The sequence below is a fragment of the Eleutherodactylus coqui genome, chromosome 6 (genome assembly GCF_035609145.1).
Source record: "Eleutherodactylus coqui strain aEleCoq1 chromosome 6, aEleCoq1.hap1, whole genome shotgun sequence".
NCBI classification, from domain to species: domain Eukaryota; kingdom Metazoa; phylum Chordata; class Amphibia; order Anura; family Eleutherodactylidae; genus Eleutherodactylus; species Eleutherodactylus coqui.
The window spans coordinates 11738680-11753771 of NC_089842.1; the positions used below are offsets into that span (position 1 = coordinate 11738680).

At 51.6% G+C, this 15092-nt stretch overlaps 1 protein-coding gene across 4 annotated transcripts in view; it reads right to left on the reverse strand.

The window, feature by feature from the left end:
* EPHB2 (EPH receptor B2) overlaps positions 1-15092 on the reverse strand; it is a 127501-nt gene that overhangs the window by 17729 nt on the left and 94680 nt on the right. For all 4 annotated transcript variants that reach the window (XM_066606214.1, XM_066606217.1, XM_066606215.1 and 1 more), the window contains exons 4-6: positions 11122-11277; positions 6890-7225; positions 622-746 (exon numbers count right to left, since the gene is read on the reverse strand). In XM_066606214.1, coding sequence (XP_066462311.1) covers positions 622-746; positions 6890-7225; positions 11122-11277 — 617 coding nt within the window. The remainder of the gene's footprint in view (positions 1-621; positions 747-6889; positions 7226-11121; positions 11278-15092) is intronic.

Consider the following 15092-nt stretch of genomic DNA (forward strand, 5'->3'; position numbering starts at 1 on the left):
CGCTGGTTGAGCTCATCTACATCGCATCAATCAAACGCCTTCACGTCACATTGGTCACGACAGATAAGAGCTGCTCAGGACGTTCCCACCTGCTGCCGGCGCAATCACTGCCGCAGGTCAAAGCGCTGATCTGTGAGAAAGCGCTGACCTCCGATGTATCCCGGAGAGGGGGGGCGGCACATGACCCAGGCGTGTTTATATTTCTTCGGTTACATAATAACCCTGGACGCGGATGGATGCCGCACGGAGTTCTGCAGCGGCGATAATCAGGAGGTTGTTATTCATTACCGTAAATGTCGGCTTCTTAATGTTAACTGTGTTTATCATTACTTTATGTGGGTGACAAGGGGTTAATCATTAACAGTCCTACGGGGTTAATGAAGGCCTTTAAGTAAAGCTATAACTAATGTCGCCAAATGGAACCTGTGCTGACCTCTCCTGTTCACAGCTGAGGATTTGTTACAGTGTATCGGTTTGTTCTGGACTCTGCTTGTTGTCAGTGAATGAGAACATTTACACCCAGAGACCCAAAATGACACGGAATTAAAACATGCAGAGGTGAATGAGGGGTGCAGGGGGTCGGCAGCAGAGCTAGCACTCCATACGTTCAGGGGTCCCCACCTTCTCATAGTACAGAAGCTCGTAGTCCAGGATGACCCCGTTGGGCTGGTCCGGCTGTGACCACGAGAGGGTGATGCTGTCCACGGCGCGGCTCACCTGGTGCATGATGGAGACGCTGGACGGAGCTGGAAGAGAGCAGAACGAGGAAGAGGTTAGCGGATGCTGACAGCAGGAGTGCTGATGCGCGGCGCGGGGTTACTGGAGCAGAAAGTTCACCTCTGGTGCTGATAGCGCCCCTGACAGCGGCCGCCGCTCTGCACTAAGGAGCTGTCAGCTTCAATAGCAGCACTTGGCCTATTTGCCAGGTCGAGCAGCGCAAAACCCAAATCCTCGCTGACCAATAATATGAGCGCTGCTCCGGGAGACTGCAGCCCCCAGCGGACAGCTTAGTGTTTGACCTTCTGTGATCATCACAAACACACAAAGACGTCTCACTGCGATAAAAGAAAACGCCAAAGATGACGAAAATTCGTCCCATGTGATTCCCGCTGATGCCGAGAGACGGAATATGGATCCATCCTCGGTACAACGGACGGGCGGGTCTGCTGTCATCTCACAGTCCAGGTGTAGAGCGGAGTCCCCTTAGGCCTTCTTCTTATGGGGGAAACGGCACCGCAGTGATATCGCATCCCTGGTCTGTGCAATATCGCTGTGTTTTCTCGTGGCGATACCGCAATTTTGTAGCACCACTTGCGAGGATTTTCGGGGGTTGGGGAGCTTGCAATAGAAGCCCTACCCTGAAAATAAGCCATAGCTGCAGGGAAAAATAGAAAACAAAGAATACATCACCTACAAGGGCTGTCCGGCGCCGCTACAGCTTCCTTCTTCATCTCTTCTGGCCGGGGATTGAAAAATCCCCGCCTACTAGAAGCATTGCCTCTGATTGGCTCCTGCGTAGCCAATCAGAGCCAGCACTCGATGAATGGCTGTGATTGGTTCATCCAGTGCTGGCTCTGATTGGCTAATCGTCAGCCAATCAGAGGCAACGCTTCCAGGAGGCACTGATTTTTCAATCTCCGTCCAAGAAGAGATGAAGATGACCAGTGCCGGACAGCGCTTCTAAGGTGATGCATACTTTTTTTTCCTGCAGCTAGGGCTTAGGTTATGGCTTTGACAGTATGATGACTGTTGAAGTTGCATCGCACCGCACGAGATGCAACATAGAGGAAGGCTCCCTAGGAAAACATGGGCTACAAAACCTCGATAAAAGCAGGACTTTCATTTGATACCAGGATAAAAACATCTTCCGAAAAAAGTTTTTTGCGCTTACATGTTTTGAGCAGAGTTCTTATTTAGAGATGAGCGAACTTATTCGTTTAGGGCGTTTTTGCACTCGAGCGCCGCATTTTCCGAGTAACCGACTACTCGAGCGAAAAGATTCGGGGGGCGCCGGGGGTGAGCGGTGGGTTGCAAAGGGGAGTGGGGGGGGAGAGAGAGAGCTGTCATCTCGGGTTTAGCCAGCCATGTTGATGACATAAATCTCGTCCCCACGGGATGGCGAATCCATCGCAGCAAAGCCGCCGCCGATTCGCCGACCGCAGCATGTCCATTTTTTTTTATTCCGCTGCGGCCGCGCTCTTCTCTATCTGGTTTTTCTGTATTTTTAAGGAACAGTCATTGTGTGAGAAAATATGCTGTGAATAAGAACTCTGCTCGAAACATGTAAGAGCAAAAAAACTGTTTTTGGACGATGTTTTTATCCTGCTTTTATCCTGGTGTCCAGGGAGTGCCGGGGGTTTCTCTTTTCTATTGTGGTGATTTAAATTACACACAGCCGTGCGCCCGCACAAGCGATGACCATGATGCACTCCGTATGTGACACTGAAGGCAGAAGTCCTGAGGACAGGAGAAAATACGGCACAGGTGGTGATGGGTGCAGATGTTCTGGGCACTGGCAGCAGGAGTCCTGGTGTCTGGAGGAGGTGGCACTGGTGGCAAAAGTCCTGGGGACAAGGAGAGATGCGGACACTGGAGGCAGCAGTTCTGGCGGGCAAAGTGATGGCACTAGACGCAGAAATCCTGGTGACTAGAGGCGATGGCACTAGTGGCATAAGCCCTGGGGACAGGAGGTAATGAGTGCGGCACTAGAGGCAGGAGTTCTGGCGGACAGGAGGGCACAGACGGAGATTTGAATGAGCACTAGAGATGACACAAGAGCAGATAATGTGGTGGTACAGCCGGCGGGGAGCAGATCCTGCGCTGCCCGCAGTCTCGTCAGGCCTTTCCCTTCTCTTTGTTCTTTTTATGTGACGGTAACTTGAGGAACTTGCACTGAATCCAGTCTGGAAAATTGTCCTAAATCCCTGGCGCCACGCTCCGTCCCCGCAGCCCAGTGCCTACCGTCTGCCCTCTTAAGGCTGCAAGGGACGTGTGATTCCTCTCAGAGCAACTCCAGCATGCGCCAACCGCCCCTCCGCCATAAGCGGGCACACAGCAGGGCAGCCACTGCACCTAGAGATGGAGGATGTATGTCTATGGCATAGGGGTCTGGTCATAAGCATGTGGGCTGCGCCAGTCGTTGCCCCTCATCGCCATCTTAACCCCAGAAAGGGATGGCAACAGCAGGGACTTTGTCAGGTTTCTCCCGAGATCCTCTGTAATCAGGTCGCCCCCCTCCCGTGTCTGACGGTGACCTGGGACCTTCAGAAGACACGGGGAGGACAAGGGTCTCTGGTTCAGATCCAAGATTCTGGACCAGGTCTGCAGAAGATGGCGGACGTCACGTGTCAGCACAATAAGGTCCATCTATGCCAGAGGCCAAAGCAGCCGAGGAGACAGCGCAACCCCCTGCGGGATTACAGCGCCGGACAGCGAAGTGCCAGTATGTCCGTGCCCCCTGCTCCCATCATCAGGGGCCAGGGATGAAGGAACAGGGACAGCTGCAAGCGACAACATCTCTGCCCCCCTCCGCAAAATATCCGGTTACCGGGCCGAAAGGCCAGAGACTCAGGGGGGAATTGTGCTATTTATCAATCACTCCAATACTGGGAAGACTGGAGCGGCCGGGCTACAAGCAGAAGGCAACGCTTGTGGGGGCGCTAAGTGGCTGCCGACAGGTGGGCTCAGGTGAATCACTGCCAGTGTGCCGTCAGCCATAGTGACCTCATCAGCAAGTACAGCGCCCACCAGAGGTGAGCAAACGTCCAGCGCATTCAAACTCTCAATCAGTGTCCCCTAAGGAGAGCACAAGAGCTGACAATCTAAAAACTGTCTTACATGAACGCAGCGGTGATGATTGTGGTTCCCCCCTCGGTCTCTCCCTCCATCACCACCCAGAAGCTCACAGGTTAACGCCCGACTTTGCAACTAAGGGGCTGCCCACACTGGCGCAGAGTCACCTGTGCCAAATAATGGATGTAAATGTAGCGTTTCACGGATCTACAGCCTGCGATGGGTTAAAAGTAGTCAGACTGTGCATGTTTGGGTATTTTCTATGGTGGCAGTATAGGCTACTACCTTCTTCTGTCCTACAGTCGATGCAGTCAATGAAAAAAACGTACGTTCCCACAGCCTTAAAGGGGTTGTCCCGCGGCAGCAAGTGGGTCTATACACTTCTGTATGGCCATATTAATGCACTTTGTAATATACATCGTGCATTAAATATTGGCCATACTGAAGTTATATACTTACCCCCTCCAGTGTTGGCGTCCCCGTCTCCATGGCGCCGACCGAAGCCTTCTTCTGCCTGGATCAGACGCGCTTGCACAGTCTGCCCTCTTCTGCCCGGCTCCGGCATGCTCGCGCCGCAGAGGTCTTCTGCGCATGTGCGAGCACGCCAGAGCAGCCCCTTCAGCGCAAGCGCGTCTAATCCAGGCTGTTTTTTTTATGCAGTGGGACTTCAGTGGGACATTTAAATTTTTTTTTTTTTTTTACACCCGAAAAAAACCATATTGTGCCCTCATGACTCTCGCCTGTTTAGGAACACAAAAAACCGCAGCAAAAACGGATGTAAAAAGCGCATGCAGTCGTTCAGTTTTTCCGTGACTGAAATGCACCTGCCTGTGTGAATACAGTCTGAAGTCCCTCTTACGGAATAGCGAGCGGACGGCGAACGATGACTTGTTCGCTTATCGATCGGCGTTCAGATTCTGAAGGCATAAAAATCGGCCCCCGTAAACAGGCAGCCACTCCTCTATGAACGACTTCCTGTTCACTCAGCGATTATCACTCCTGTTTGAAAGTCGGCTGCTTAACCCCTTGAGTGGCGGGTTTCCTAGCACCCTGTCGTGCCCACCAGGGCAGGTTTTTTAAAATGGTCTAATCATTGAATTTCAACTAATTTTGCAGTTGCGTCTCAAGAGCCATAACTTTTTCATTTTTCCATTGACACGGCCATATGAGGGCTTGTTTTTTGCGGGACAAGTTGTGATTTTTTAAACAGGAGGGAAGAAAAAAAGAAATGGGGAAAAAAGAAAAAAAGGGGCCATGTCATTAAGGGGTTAAATAATGTATTAACTTCCTTCTCTGGGTCATTACGACGCACGGATACCACATGTGTGATTGTATTTTTGATTTTTTACAAAGTAAAGGGAGACAAGTCTTTTTATAATTTTTTTTTTTTAATAATTTTTTAACTTTTTTTTTTTTTTTAAACTTTTTTTTTTTTTTTTTGTCCCTTTAGGGGACTTCCACAGGGACCCATCAGGACCCCCTGATCACATTCCGGGGGTCTGATGGTGACAGCCCTTTACATGCTGCAGTGACAGCCCTTTACATGCTGCAGTCACATAGACTGCAGCATGTAAAGGGTTAACACAGCAGAGATCGGAGGTTTTCTCTGATCTCTGCTTTAAGAGCTGGTACCTAGCTGTCCTCTGACAGCCAAGCACCAAGCTCTCCCTGCCACAGAGACCATCGGCTTGCTTCTGACAAGCCGATGGTCTCTATGGCAACCTGTAAACAAAGCAGGACATTGCCGATATGCCGGCAATATCTTCTGCTGGTTTTTCAAAGCCCTTGCACTGCTCTGTGTGGGACTGTGCAGGCAGAGCACACTGTCACAGCTTGTGGCATTGTGCTCTGCAGCTCCCATAGTGATACATAGCCCGGAAATCTTCCGGGCAGTATCGCTATGGGCAGTGGAGCTCGTCCCGGAAAATTTCCGGGCGTGCCACTCAAGGGGTTAAAGGAGTTTTCCACTACTTAAAACGGCTCCACAACCTCTCTGTCCTCCCTGGCTGCTGCTGACCAGGACATGTGACTGCTGCGGCCAATCACAGACCCCAGCAGTGACCTTCTACAGCCAGTGATTGGCCGCAGCAGTCACATGTCCTGGTCAGCAGCTACTAGAAAGCACAGAGTGGTTGTGGAGCAGTTTTAAGTAGTAGGACCCCCCTTTAAGTGCCTGTACCTCCCCCTGGGCCTGGTTCATCTGCTGGCGCAGGTTTGGACTGGCAGTTTTCCTCCCAGCAGCAGGTTCAGCCTTTTGATTGAAGGTGTGAAATTAGCTGTGAATTTGCATCAGAATCCGCAGACCCTTTTGATAAACGAGGGGCATCCCTCCCATCATCCCTGACCCCAGGAGCTGACACTCCTTTCTCCGCAGTCAGAGCCCATGTTGCGCCCAGCTGTAGCACCTACTGACGCCGCTCCTCATACACGCCCCGGGTTTCTGTCATGTGATTAGCGCAGGAGATAGTCGGGCAGATCCGTGATCCCCGGGCAGCTGGCTGCATGACAGCTGACCTCATTTCAGAGCAGCAGAGCCGTGTGTGTCTGCGGACCCCAGCAAAGCATCAATTATGAATGCAGTGCGCAGCGCCACTGGGGGAGGCAGCTATGTGCCCCGCGCCTCACTTGTAAAGGACTGCAAAACGTAAGCGATAAAGGAGTGAGAAGGATGAGCCCCCCGATATACAGCCTGCCTGCACCCCCATATATGCACAGCCAAGAGGCCAGACACTTCCACCTAGTGGCCAAATAATCGGGAAGAGCAGCAAACATTAGCTTACACTGTATTTCACAGTTATCAGCCATTTCAGGCTGGGGAGAGGCTCGCTGCAGTGTCCAATAAGATGAATGAAAATTCTCTCTGCCCCCAATTACTACTTTATATTGTATATCTCCTTCAATATGTGAGTGATATCAGCCTCTCCTCTTATAACGCTCCAGCACTGATATAACCTCCAGAGATATATCATATGTGAGTGATATCAGCCTCTGCTCTTATAACGCTCCAGCACTGATATAACCTCCAGAGACATTTACATCATATATGTGACTTATATCGCCTCTGCTCGGTGGGGTTATTGGCCTTTCAGACACTTACCTGCCTGGTTAGTGGTAATATTGACGGATGCGAACTGCGGGGAGTACGGGCTCTGGTCGGTGACTTCGTTCACAGCTTGGATCTCGAATGTGTACTGCGTGTGCGCCAGCAGGTCACTGATGTAAACTCGGGGTTCAGGAAGGCCCAGCTGGCGGGGGGCAAACTGGACGTTATCTCCGCAGCGCGTACAAGCTCCTCGACCCGAGCCACAGCTCTTACAGATAATGTTATATGCCAGATCCCCGCGGCCTCCTGAATCCCGGGGCGGTGCCCACTCCAACATAAGGGACGTCTCGTTGACGCTGGAGATGACATTCTGGGGAGCGGATGGTGTGGCTGAGGGGAGCAAAGCGAAAAGAGAAAGAAACAGATATGTACATAGATATACAGTATATACAGTCTACAGGAGACAAACCCACCACTGACCACAAGAGCTTACACTCTACAGGAGACAACCCCACCACTGACCATAGGAGCTTACACTCTACAGGAGACAACCCCACCACTGACCACAAGAGCTTACACTCTACAGGAGACAACCCCACCACTGACCACAAGAGCTTACAGTCTACAGGAGACAACCCCACCACTGACCACAAGAGCTTACAGTCTACAGGAGACAACCCCACCACTGACCACAAGAGCTTACAGTCTACAGGAGACAACCCCACCACTGACCACAAGAGCTTACAGTCTACAGGAGACAACCCCACCACTGACCATAAGAGCTTACAGTCTACAGGAGACAACCCCACCACTGACCATAAGAGCTTACGCTCTACAGGAGACAACCCCACCACTGACCATAAGAGCTTACAGTCTACAGGAGACAACCCCACCACTGACCATAAGAGCTTACAGTCTACAGGAGACAACCCCACCACTGACCATAAGAGCTTACAGTCTACAGGAGACAACCCCACCAGTGGCCATAAGAGCTTATAGTCTACAAGAGACAACCCCACCACTGACCACAAGAGCTTACATTCTACAGGAGACAACCCCACCAGTGGCCATAAGAGCTTACACTCTACAAGAGACAACCCCACCACTGACCATAAGAGCTTACAGTCTACAGGAGACAACCCCACCACTGACCATAAGAGCTTACACTCTACAGGAGACAACCCCACCACTGACCACAAGAGCTTACACTCTACAGGAGACAACCCCACCACTAACCATAAGAGCTTACACTCTACAGGAGACAACCCCACCACTGACCATAAGAGCTTACACTCTACAGGAGACAACCCCACCACTAACCATAAGAGCTTACACTCTACAGGAGACAACCCCACCAGTGGCCACAAGAGCTTACACTCTACAAGAGACAACCCCACCACTGACCACAAGAGCTTACACTCTACAGGAGACAACCCCACCACTGACCATAAGAGCTTACACTCTACAGGAGACAACCCCACCAGTGGCCATAAGAGCTTACACTCTACAGGAGACAACCCCACCAGTGACCATAAGAGCTTACACTCTACAAGAGACAACCCCACCACTGACCATAAAAGCTTACACTCTACAGGAGACAACCCCACCACTGACCATAAGAGCTTACACTCTACAGGAGACAACCCCACTACTAACCATAAGAGCTTACACTCTACAGGAGACAACCCCACCAGTGACCATAAGAGCTTACACTCTACAGGAGACAACCCCACCAGTGACCATAAGAGCTTACACTCTACAGGAGACAACCCCACCACTAACCATAAGAGCTTACACTCTACAGGAGACAACCCCACCACTGACCATAAGAGCTTACATTCTACAGGAGACAACCCCACCACTAACCATAAGAGCTTACACTCTACAGGAGACAACCCCACCACTAACCATAAGAGCTTACACTCTACAGGAGACAACCCCACCAGTGACCATAAGAGCTTACAGTCTACAGGAGACAACCCCACCACTGACCATAAGAGCTACACTCTACAGGAGACAACCCCACCACTGACCACAAGAGCTTACACTCTACAGGAGACAACCCCACCAGTGGCCATAAGAGCTTACACTCTACAGGAGACAACCCCACCACTGACCATGAGAGCTTACAGTCTACAGGAGACAACCCCACCACTGACCATAAGAGCTTACAGTCTACAAGAGACAACCCCACCACTGACCATAAGAGCTTAGACTCTACAGGAGACAAACCCACCACTGACCATAAGAGCTTACAGTCTACAGGAGACAACCCCACCACTGACCATAAGAGCTTACACTCTACAGGAGACAACCCCACCACTGACCACAAGAGCTTATAGTCTACAAGAGACAACCCCACCACTGACCATAAGAGCTTACAGTCTACAAGAGACAACCCCACCACTGATCACAAGAGCTTACACTCTACAGGAGACAACCCCACCACTGACCACAAGAGCTTACACTCTACAGGAGACAACCCCACCACTGACCACAAGAGCTTACACTCTACAGGAGACAACCCCACCACTGACCATAAGAGCTTACACTCTACAGGAGACAACCCCACCACTGACCATAAGAGCTTAGACTCTACAGGAGACAACCCCACCACTGACCATAAGAGCTTACAGTCTACAGGAGACAACCCCACCACAAAACATAAGCCTCTACGGCATCCGACTAACCATAAGAGCTTACACTCTACAGGAGAGAGGACCCTACTGACCATAAGAGCTTACACTCTATAGGAGAGAGGAACCTACTGACCATAAGAGCTTACACTCTATAGGAGAGAGGACCCTACTGACCATAAGAGCTTACACTCTACAGGAGAGAGGACCCTACTGACCATAAGAGCTTATACTCTATAGGAGAGAGGAACCCACTGACCATAAGAGCTTACACTCTATAGGAGAGAGGAACCCACTGACCATAAGAGCTTACACTCTATAGGAGAGAGGACCCTACTGACCATAAGAGCTTACACTCTATAGGAGAGAGGACCCTACTGACCATAAGAGCTTACACTCTATAGGAAAGAGGACCCTACTGACCATAAGAGCTTACACTTTATAGGAGAGAGGACCCTACTGACCATAAGAGTTCAACACCTTAATAATGCGTCCCCAATTTTTGGTTTCTCTTCCCCACTTTCACCAAATTATAACTCTCTTATTTTTCCTGGATTCTCGCAGGATGAGTTGTATTTTTTGTATACAGTAAGTAAAAGACTATTTTCTCAGTTAGTTTTACCTTCTTTTACTTTAGTCCCCTGAGGGGTCTTCAACTTGTGATTGTTTAATCACTCACAAAGGATACTGCAATACCATAGTATTGCATTACACCACATTCTGACAGGTAGTCTACCAAGATATACCACAAGCCTGCCTTGACTGGCATTCCTTCATGGCAACCCTGGCCCTGGGCTGCCACAATAACCCAATGGCAGCTCATGATCTTATCGTAAGGCGGCAGTTTGGGACCCCAAACACCATTTAAAAGGATTATCAGCCGCAATCAGCATGAGAGCCGATCACAGCCCTTGTGGACGGGCGTCAACTGTCAATGACAGCCAAACCTTATGGTGTATGGAGCGGGAGCGGCTACTGATCCCACTCTATACGAATTCTGCATCCGGAGGACGTAACTGTACCACCGTAATGTGCCCCATTAATAACGGCACCATCTACCTCCATGTGTTACATCATTAGCTGCCCCATCTACTCCCGCACCTCCTACCACCAAGTGTCACATCATTAGCTGCCCCATTAATAACGGCACCTCCTACCCCCATGTGTTACATCATTAGCTGCCCCATCTACTCCCGCACCTCCTACCACCAAGTGTCACATCATTAGCTGCCCCATCTACTCCCGCACCTCCTACCACCAAGTGTCACATCATTAGCTGCCCCATCTACTCCCGCACCTCCTACCCCCAAGTGTCACATCATTAGCTGCCCCATCTACTCCCGCACCTCCTACCCCCACGTGTCACATCATTAGCTGCCCCATCTACTCCCGCACCTCCTACCCCCATTTGTTACATCATTAGCTGCCCCATCTACTCCCGCACCACCTACTCCCGTGTCACATCATTAGCTGCCCCATCTACCCCGCACCTCCTACCCCCATGTCACATCATTAGCTGCCCCATCTACTCCCGCACCTCCTACCACCATGTGTCATATCATTATCTGCCCCATCTACTCCCGCACCTCCTACCCCTTTGTGTCACATTAATTAACTTCCCTTCCTGGACACTGTAAACATGTAACCTACTAGTGCAAGGCATCTCTAGAGGGTCTGTGTCTGTCCGGTAGTAGCCCGTCCGGCACACACAGTTGGTGGCCCCCTCGGAGGTGGTCCGGCTGTTAAAGGGACAGTGCATGCAGCTCTCATCTCCCTGGGTGGATTTGAACATTCCCGAAGGACATCCTAAAATGAGAAAAAGAAATTAAAAAAAGAGTGTAAAAAGCAACAAAAAGACACAAAACTCAAAATCAGCCTGAAAACATTTGGCCTGAGTGTACAGAACCCGCCCCCCATATGTTCTCTGCTCCTCGGGTGGGGGTGGGGGGACGGAAATGTCTTGACTGTATCCATCACCCATCAGTCTGTGTATACAAGAAACCACCCCGAGAATAAAGTTGTCAGAGGAGACAAGTGACATCATCCATCAGGCAATCATTTATTTGGCTCCCATACATTACCCTCCACCCAAAACTTACACCCTGGGTGGGGGAGGGGCGTTCCGCCGAGTATTTCCAGAACATTGTCCCCAACCACAGACAAGATAGGGCGAAACTGCCAAAGAAAGCGATAGAAAATACCAGAAGCTTAATAGAGCGGATAATGGGATCTATCAGAGGATTCGCAGCACGCCTTAAAGACGACGCCAATAACTACAACCGCCACCTTGTACCCTACAGCCCGTCACATGCCGCCATAGCGGACGCCCAAACCAGAAAGTCATGGAGAACACTAGCGAGATCTACGACAGCGGCCTGGTGCAAAATGTTCTGACAACCCACAAATAGAAGTAGCCGTAAATGTAAATTGCGCAAGAAAGCCCAACACTGCGCAGAGGAGGTGATGACACGAAGCATCTGCAGCAAGATAGAACTGCAAGTACGCCGGCTGTGGCCCTGAACCGCTCGGTGGGCAGCATGCTACTCAGCAGGCAGGTCAAGAAAACACAAAATCTGACCAATTTGAAGGTTCTTATCTGGAATAGGGCCCCAAGCTTCCTGCACGCGGGGTAAGGGCCCCGGGTGTCCTGCACGCGGGGTAAGGGCCCCAAGCTTCCTGCACGCGGGGTAAGGGCCCCGAGCGTCCTGCACGCGGGGGCCCCGGGCGTCCTGCTCGCGGGGGCTAGGGGGCCCCGGGCGTCCTGCACGCGGGGGCTAGGGGGCCCCGGGCGTCCTGCACGCGGGGGCTAGGGGGCCCCGGGCGTCCTGCACACGGGGGCTAGGGGGCCCCGGGCGTCCTGCACACGGGGGCTAGGGGGCCCCGGGCGTCCTGCACGTGGTGTAACGGCCACGGGCATACTGCACGCGGGGTAAGGGCCACGGGCGTCCTGCATGCGGGACAGGGATTGATGTTAGCAGCAATTGGGCAGATGGGTGGGGCAATTTCAGAGTGAAACCAGATGCAAAATCTGAAGAATAATAGTCATTTTATGGCGCCAACCTATTCCATAGTGCTGTTCAAATAGTTGTAGACAAGTGGAAATCAGAGTGATAGCCCTGTTCACAAGAGCTTACAATCTATGTGGAAACAGGGGAGACAAAAGAGCTCACACTCTATGAGGAAGTGAGGGGGACACAAGATGTAGCAGTGCTTGTTCTGTCCAATGGTCTGGCCATCTTGTATATAAAGAGAGTAGTATACATGACGCTGTGTGAGCCGTCACCAGACGCTGTCTGTGTATATACCTATATGGGGGGTGGAGGGGGATACAGTGACCAGGTTCTGAGGGGGAATGAAGAAGAGGGGTAAATGGAGAAGCGTTAGATTAGGGGATGAATTCGCCTCTTTGTGATGGGAGGCGGAGCTTCAGGTCATGGAGAAACATCATGAAAGGTCATTAGCAGAACTGAGATCATATGTGGGTCAGTAGGCAAAGATGATGGAGGAGATATAGAGCAGTACAGCGCTGAGGAGAGCTTTATGGATGACAGTCGTGAGTATACAATGTGCTCTATAGTGGATAGACAACAAGTGCAGGGACTGGCACAGGGTGCAGGCGTCGGTGCAGGGACTGGCACAGGGTGCAGGCGCCCGTGCAGGGACTGGCACAGAGTGCAGGCGCCCGTGCAGGGACTGGCACAGGGTGCAGGGACTGGCACAGGGTGCAGCTGTCCGTGCAGGGACTGGCACAGGGTGCAGGCGTCGGTGCATTGACTGGCACAGGGTGCAGGCGTCGGTGCAGGGACTGGCACAGGGTGCAGCTGTCCGTGCAGGGACTGGCACAGGGTGCAGGCGTCGGTGCAGGGACAGGCACAGGGTGCAGGCGTCGGTGCAGGGACTGGCACAGGGTGCAGGCGTCGGTGCAGGGACTGGCACAGGGTGCAGGCGTCGGTGCAGGGACTGGCACAGGGTGCAGGCGTCGGTGCAGGGACAGGCACAGGGTAGGGACATCAGTGTAGGACCTACATATGATCCTGGCTGCAGCATTCAGCACGGATTGTAGAGCGGAGAGTTTAGTGATGGGAAGATGATCAGCGGGAGTTACAGTAGTAAGGATGGGGTGGATCAGGGCAGCAATAAGAGTCTTTGCTGTACCCACAGTATGAAAAGGGCGGATTCTGGAGATGTTTGAGGTGCGGGTGACAGGAGCGAGCAAGAGACTGATTACAGGAAGTGAAGGAAAAACTGAAGTCACATCTGACCCCAAGACAGCAGCCACGCACCGCACAAACTATGGTAGCACCAAGATGGAAAAATAAGAATTAAGCCGGTCAGCAGATGGCAGCAACTCAGATTCAAGTTCATGAAAGATTCAGTGTCAGATAAGAGACAGCAGAGAAAAGAGGAGGCGACCGAGGATCGAACCCCGAGGAGCCCCAACATCAGGAGGGAGAGAAGTTGTAGAGACGGCAAATGATGCACTGAATGAGCGGTCAGAGAGGGAATCCAGGGGAGCAGATCCCCGCCGCCGCCTCCCCATGACATCGTCAGCACCTCTTTGTGGTTTTCACTTATTGCTCTCATTTCATATATCTTACAGTAAATGAAACCATAAAAGTCTCCGCCAGCAGCCGCCTGCCGCCGCCTGCCGCCGGTTATTGGGGAGGAAGAATGCACTGAAAAGAAGTAAAAGTCACCAGACGAGAGAACGATGACGTCACCGAGTCTCCATAAAACCTGGCGTCATGACAGAACAGGTCCTCGGCGATGGCGTCTGCAGCTCCAAGGCGAGGATCGCAGCAGCGCTGCGAGGGGTGAGAAGAACCCGCGGTCTAAACCGTCTCCCATCCCCCACAATAATGAAGCTTTATTAGCATAGCGATCACCCAGAGCGACTCCACAAGCACAGATTCCGGAAAGTCATGATCTGACCGCCGAATATCCGTGTTATTCTATGATAATTATCATATGGCTCAACGTCTGTGAGCAGTGAGCAAAACGGAACGAAAAACCAGTGTGAACTGCAGAAACGTGTCTCCCTCTCCCCAGTAATACCCACAGGAGGAGACGGCTGGTCAGCGGAAATAACTGTCAGCTGGCCACCTCACCAGCTCAAAGTGCACTGAGGTGGCCACTGGCTGTCGCTGCTCCTTGTAAGCTGCACCATTCTTCAGACATACAATACCCGTCACTCCAGGAATGAGCATATTCAGCAGTTTTTCATTCTGCTACAATCCCCGTTTTCCTGGTTGAGCATACGCCTTGGAACCTGCATTTCCCCCTCTGTGAGCAGCACATGCCCGCTCTTGGTGCATGCTCAGAACTTGATCTGCCTACGCCGCTTGCTTCCTCCTACTGCATGCATAGGCTTATATGTGCTCCATTGGCTTCGATGGAACCCATAGAAGATACTAATAAGCCGAGCATGCGCAGTACAACCGTATACAGAAGAAGCACATCTGGAAAGCCTCAATTTTTTTTCTTCTGCCGTTCAGCTGTGTTCCACTTCTGCTCCTTTTAACCCAAACAGCACATTCTCTCTCCGCACATGCTCGGCCTTGTGAGTAGTAACACGCTGAACATGTCCTGTAAAACGTACTGCGTATGCTCAGCTGTGTCAT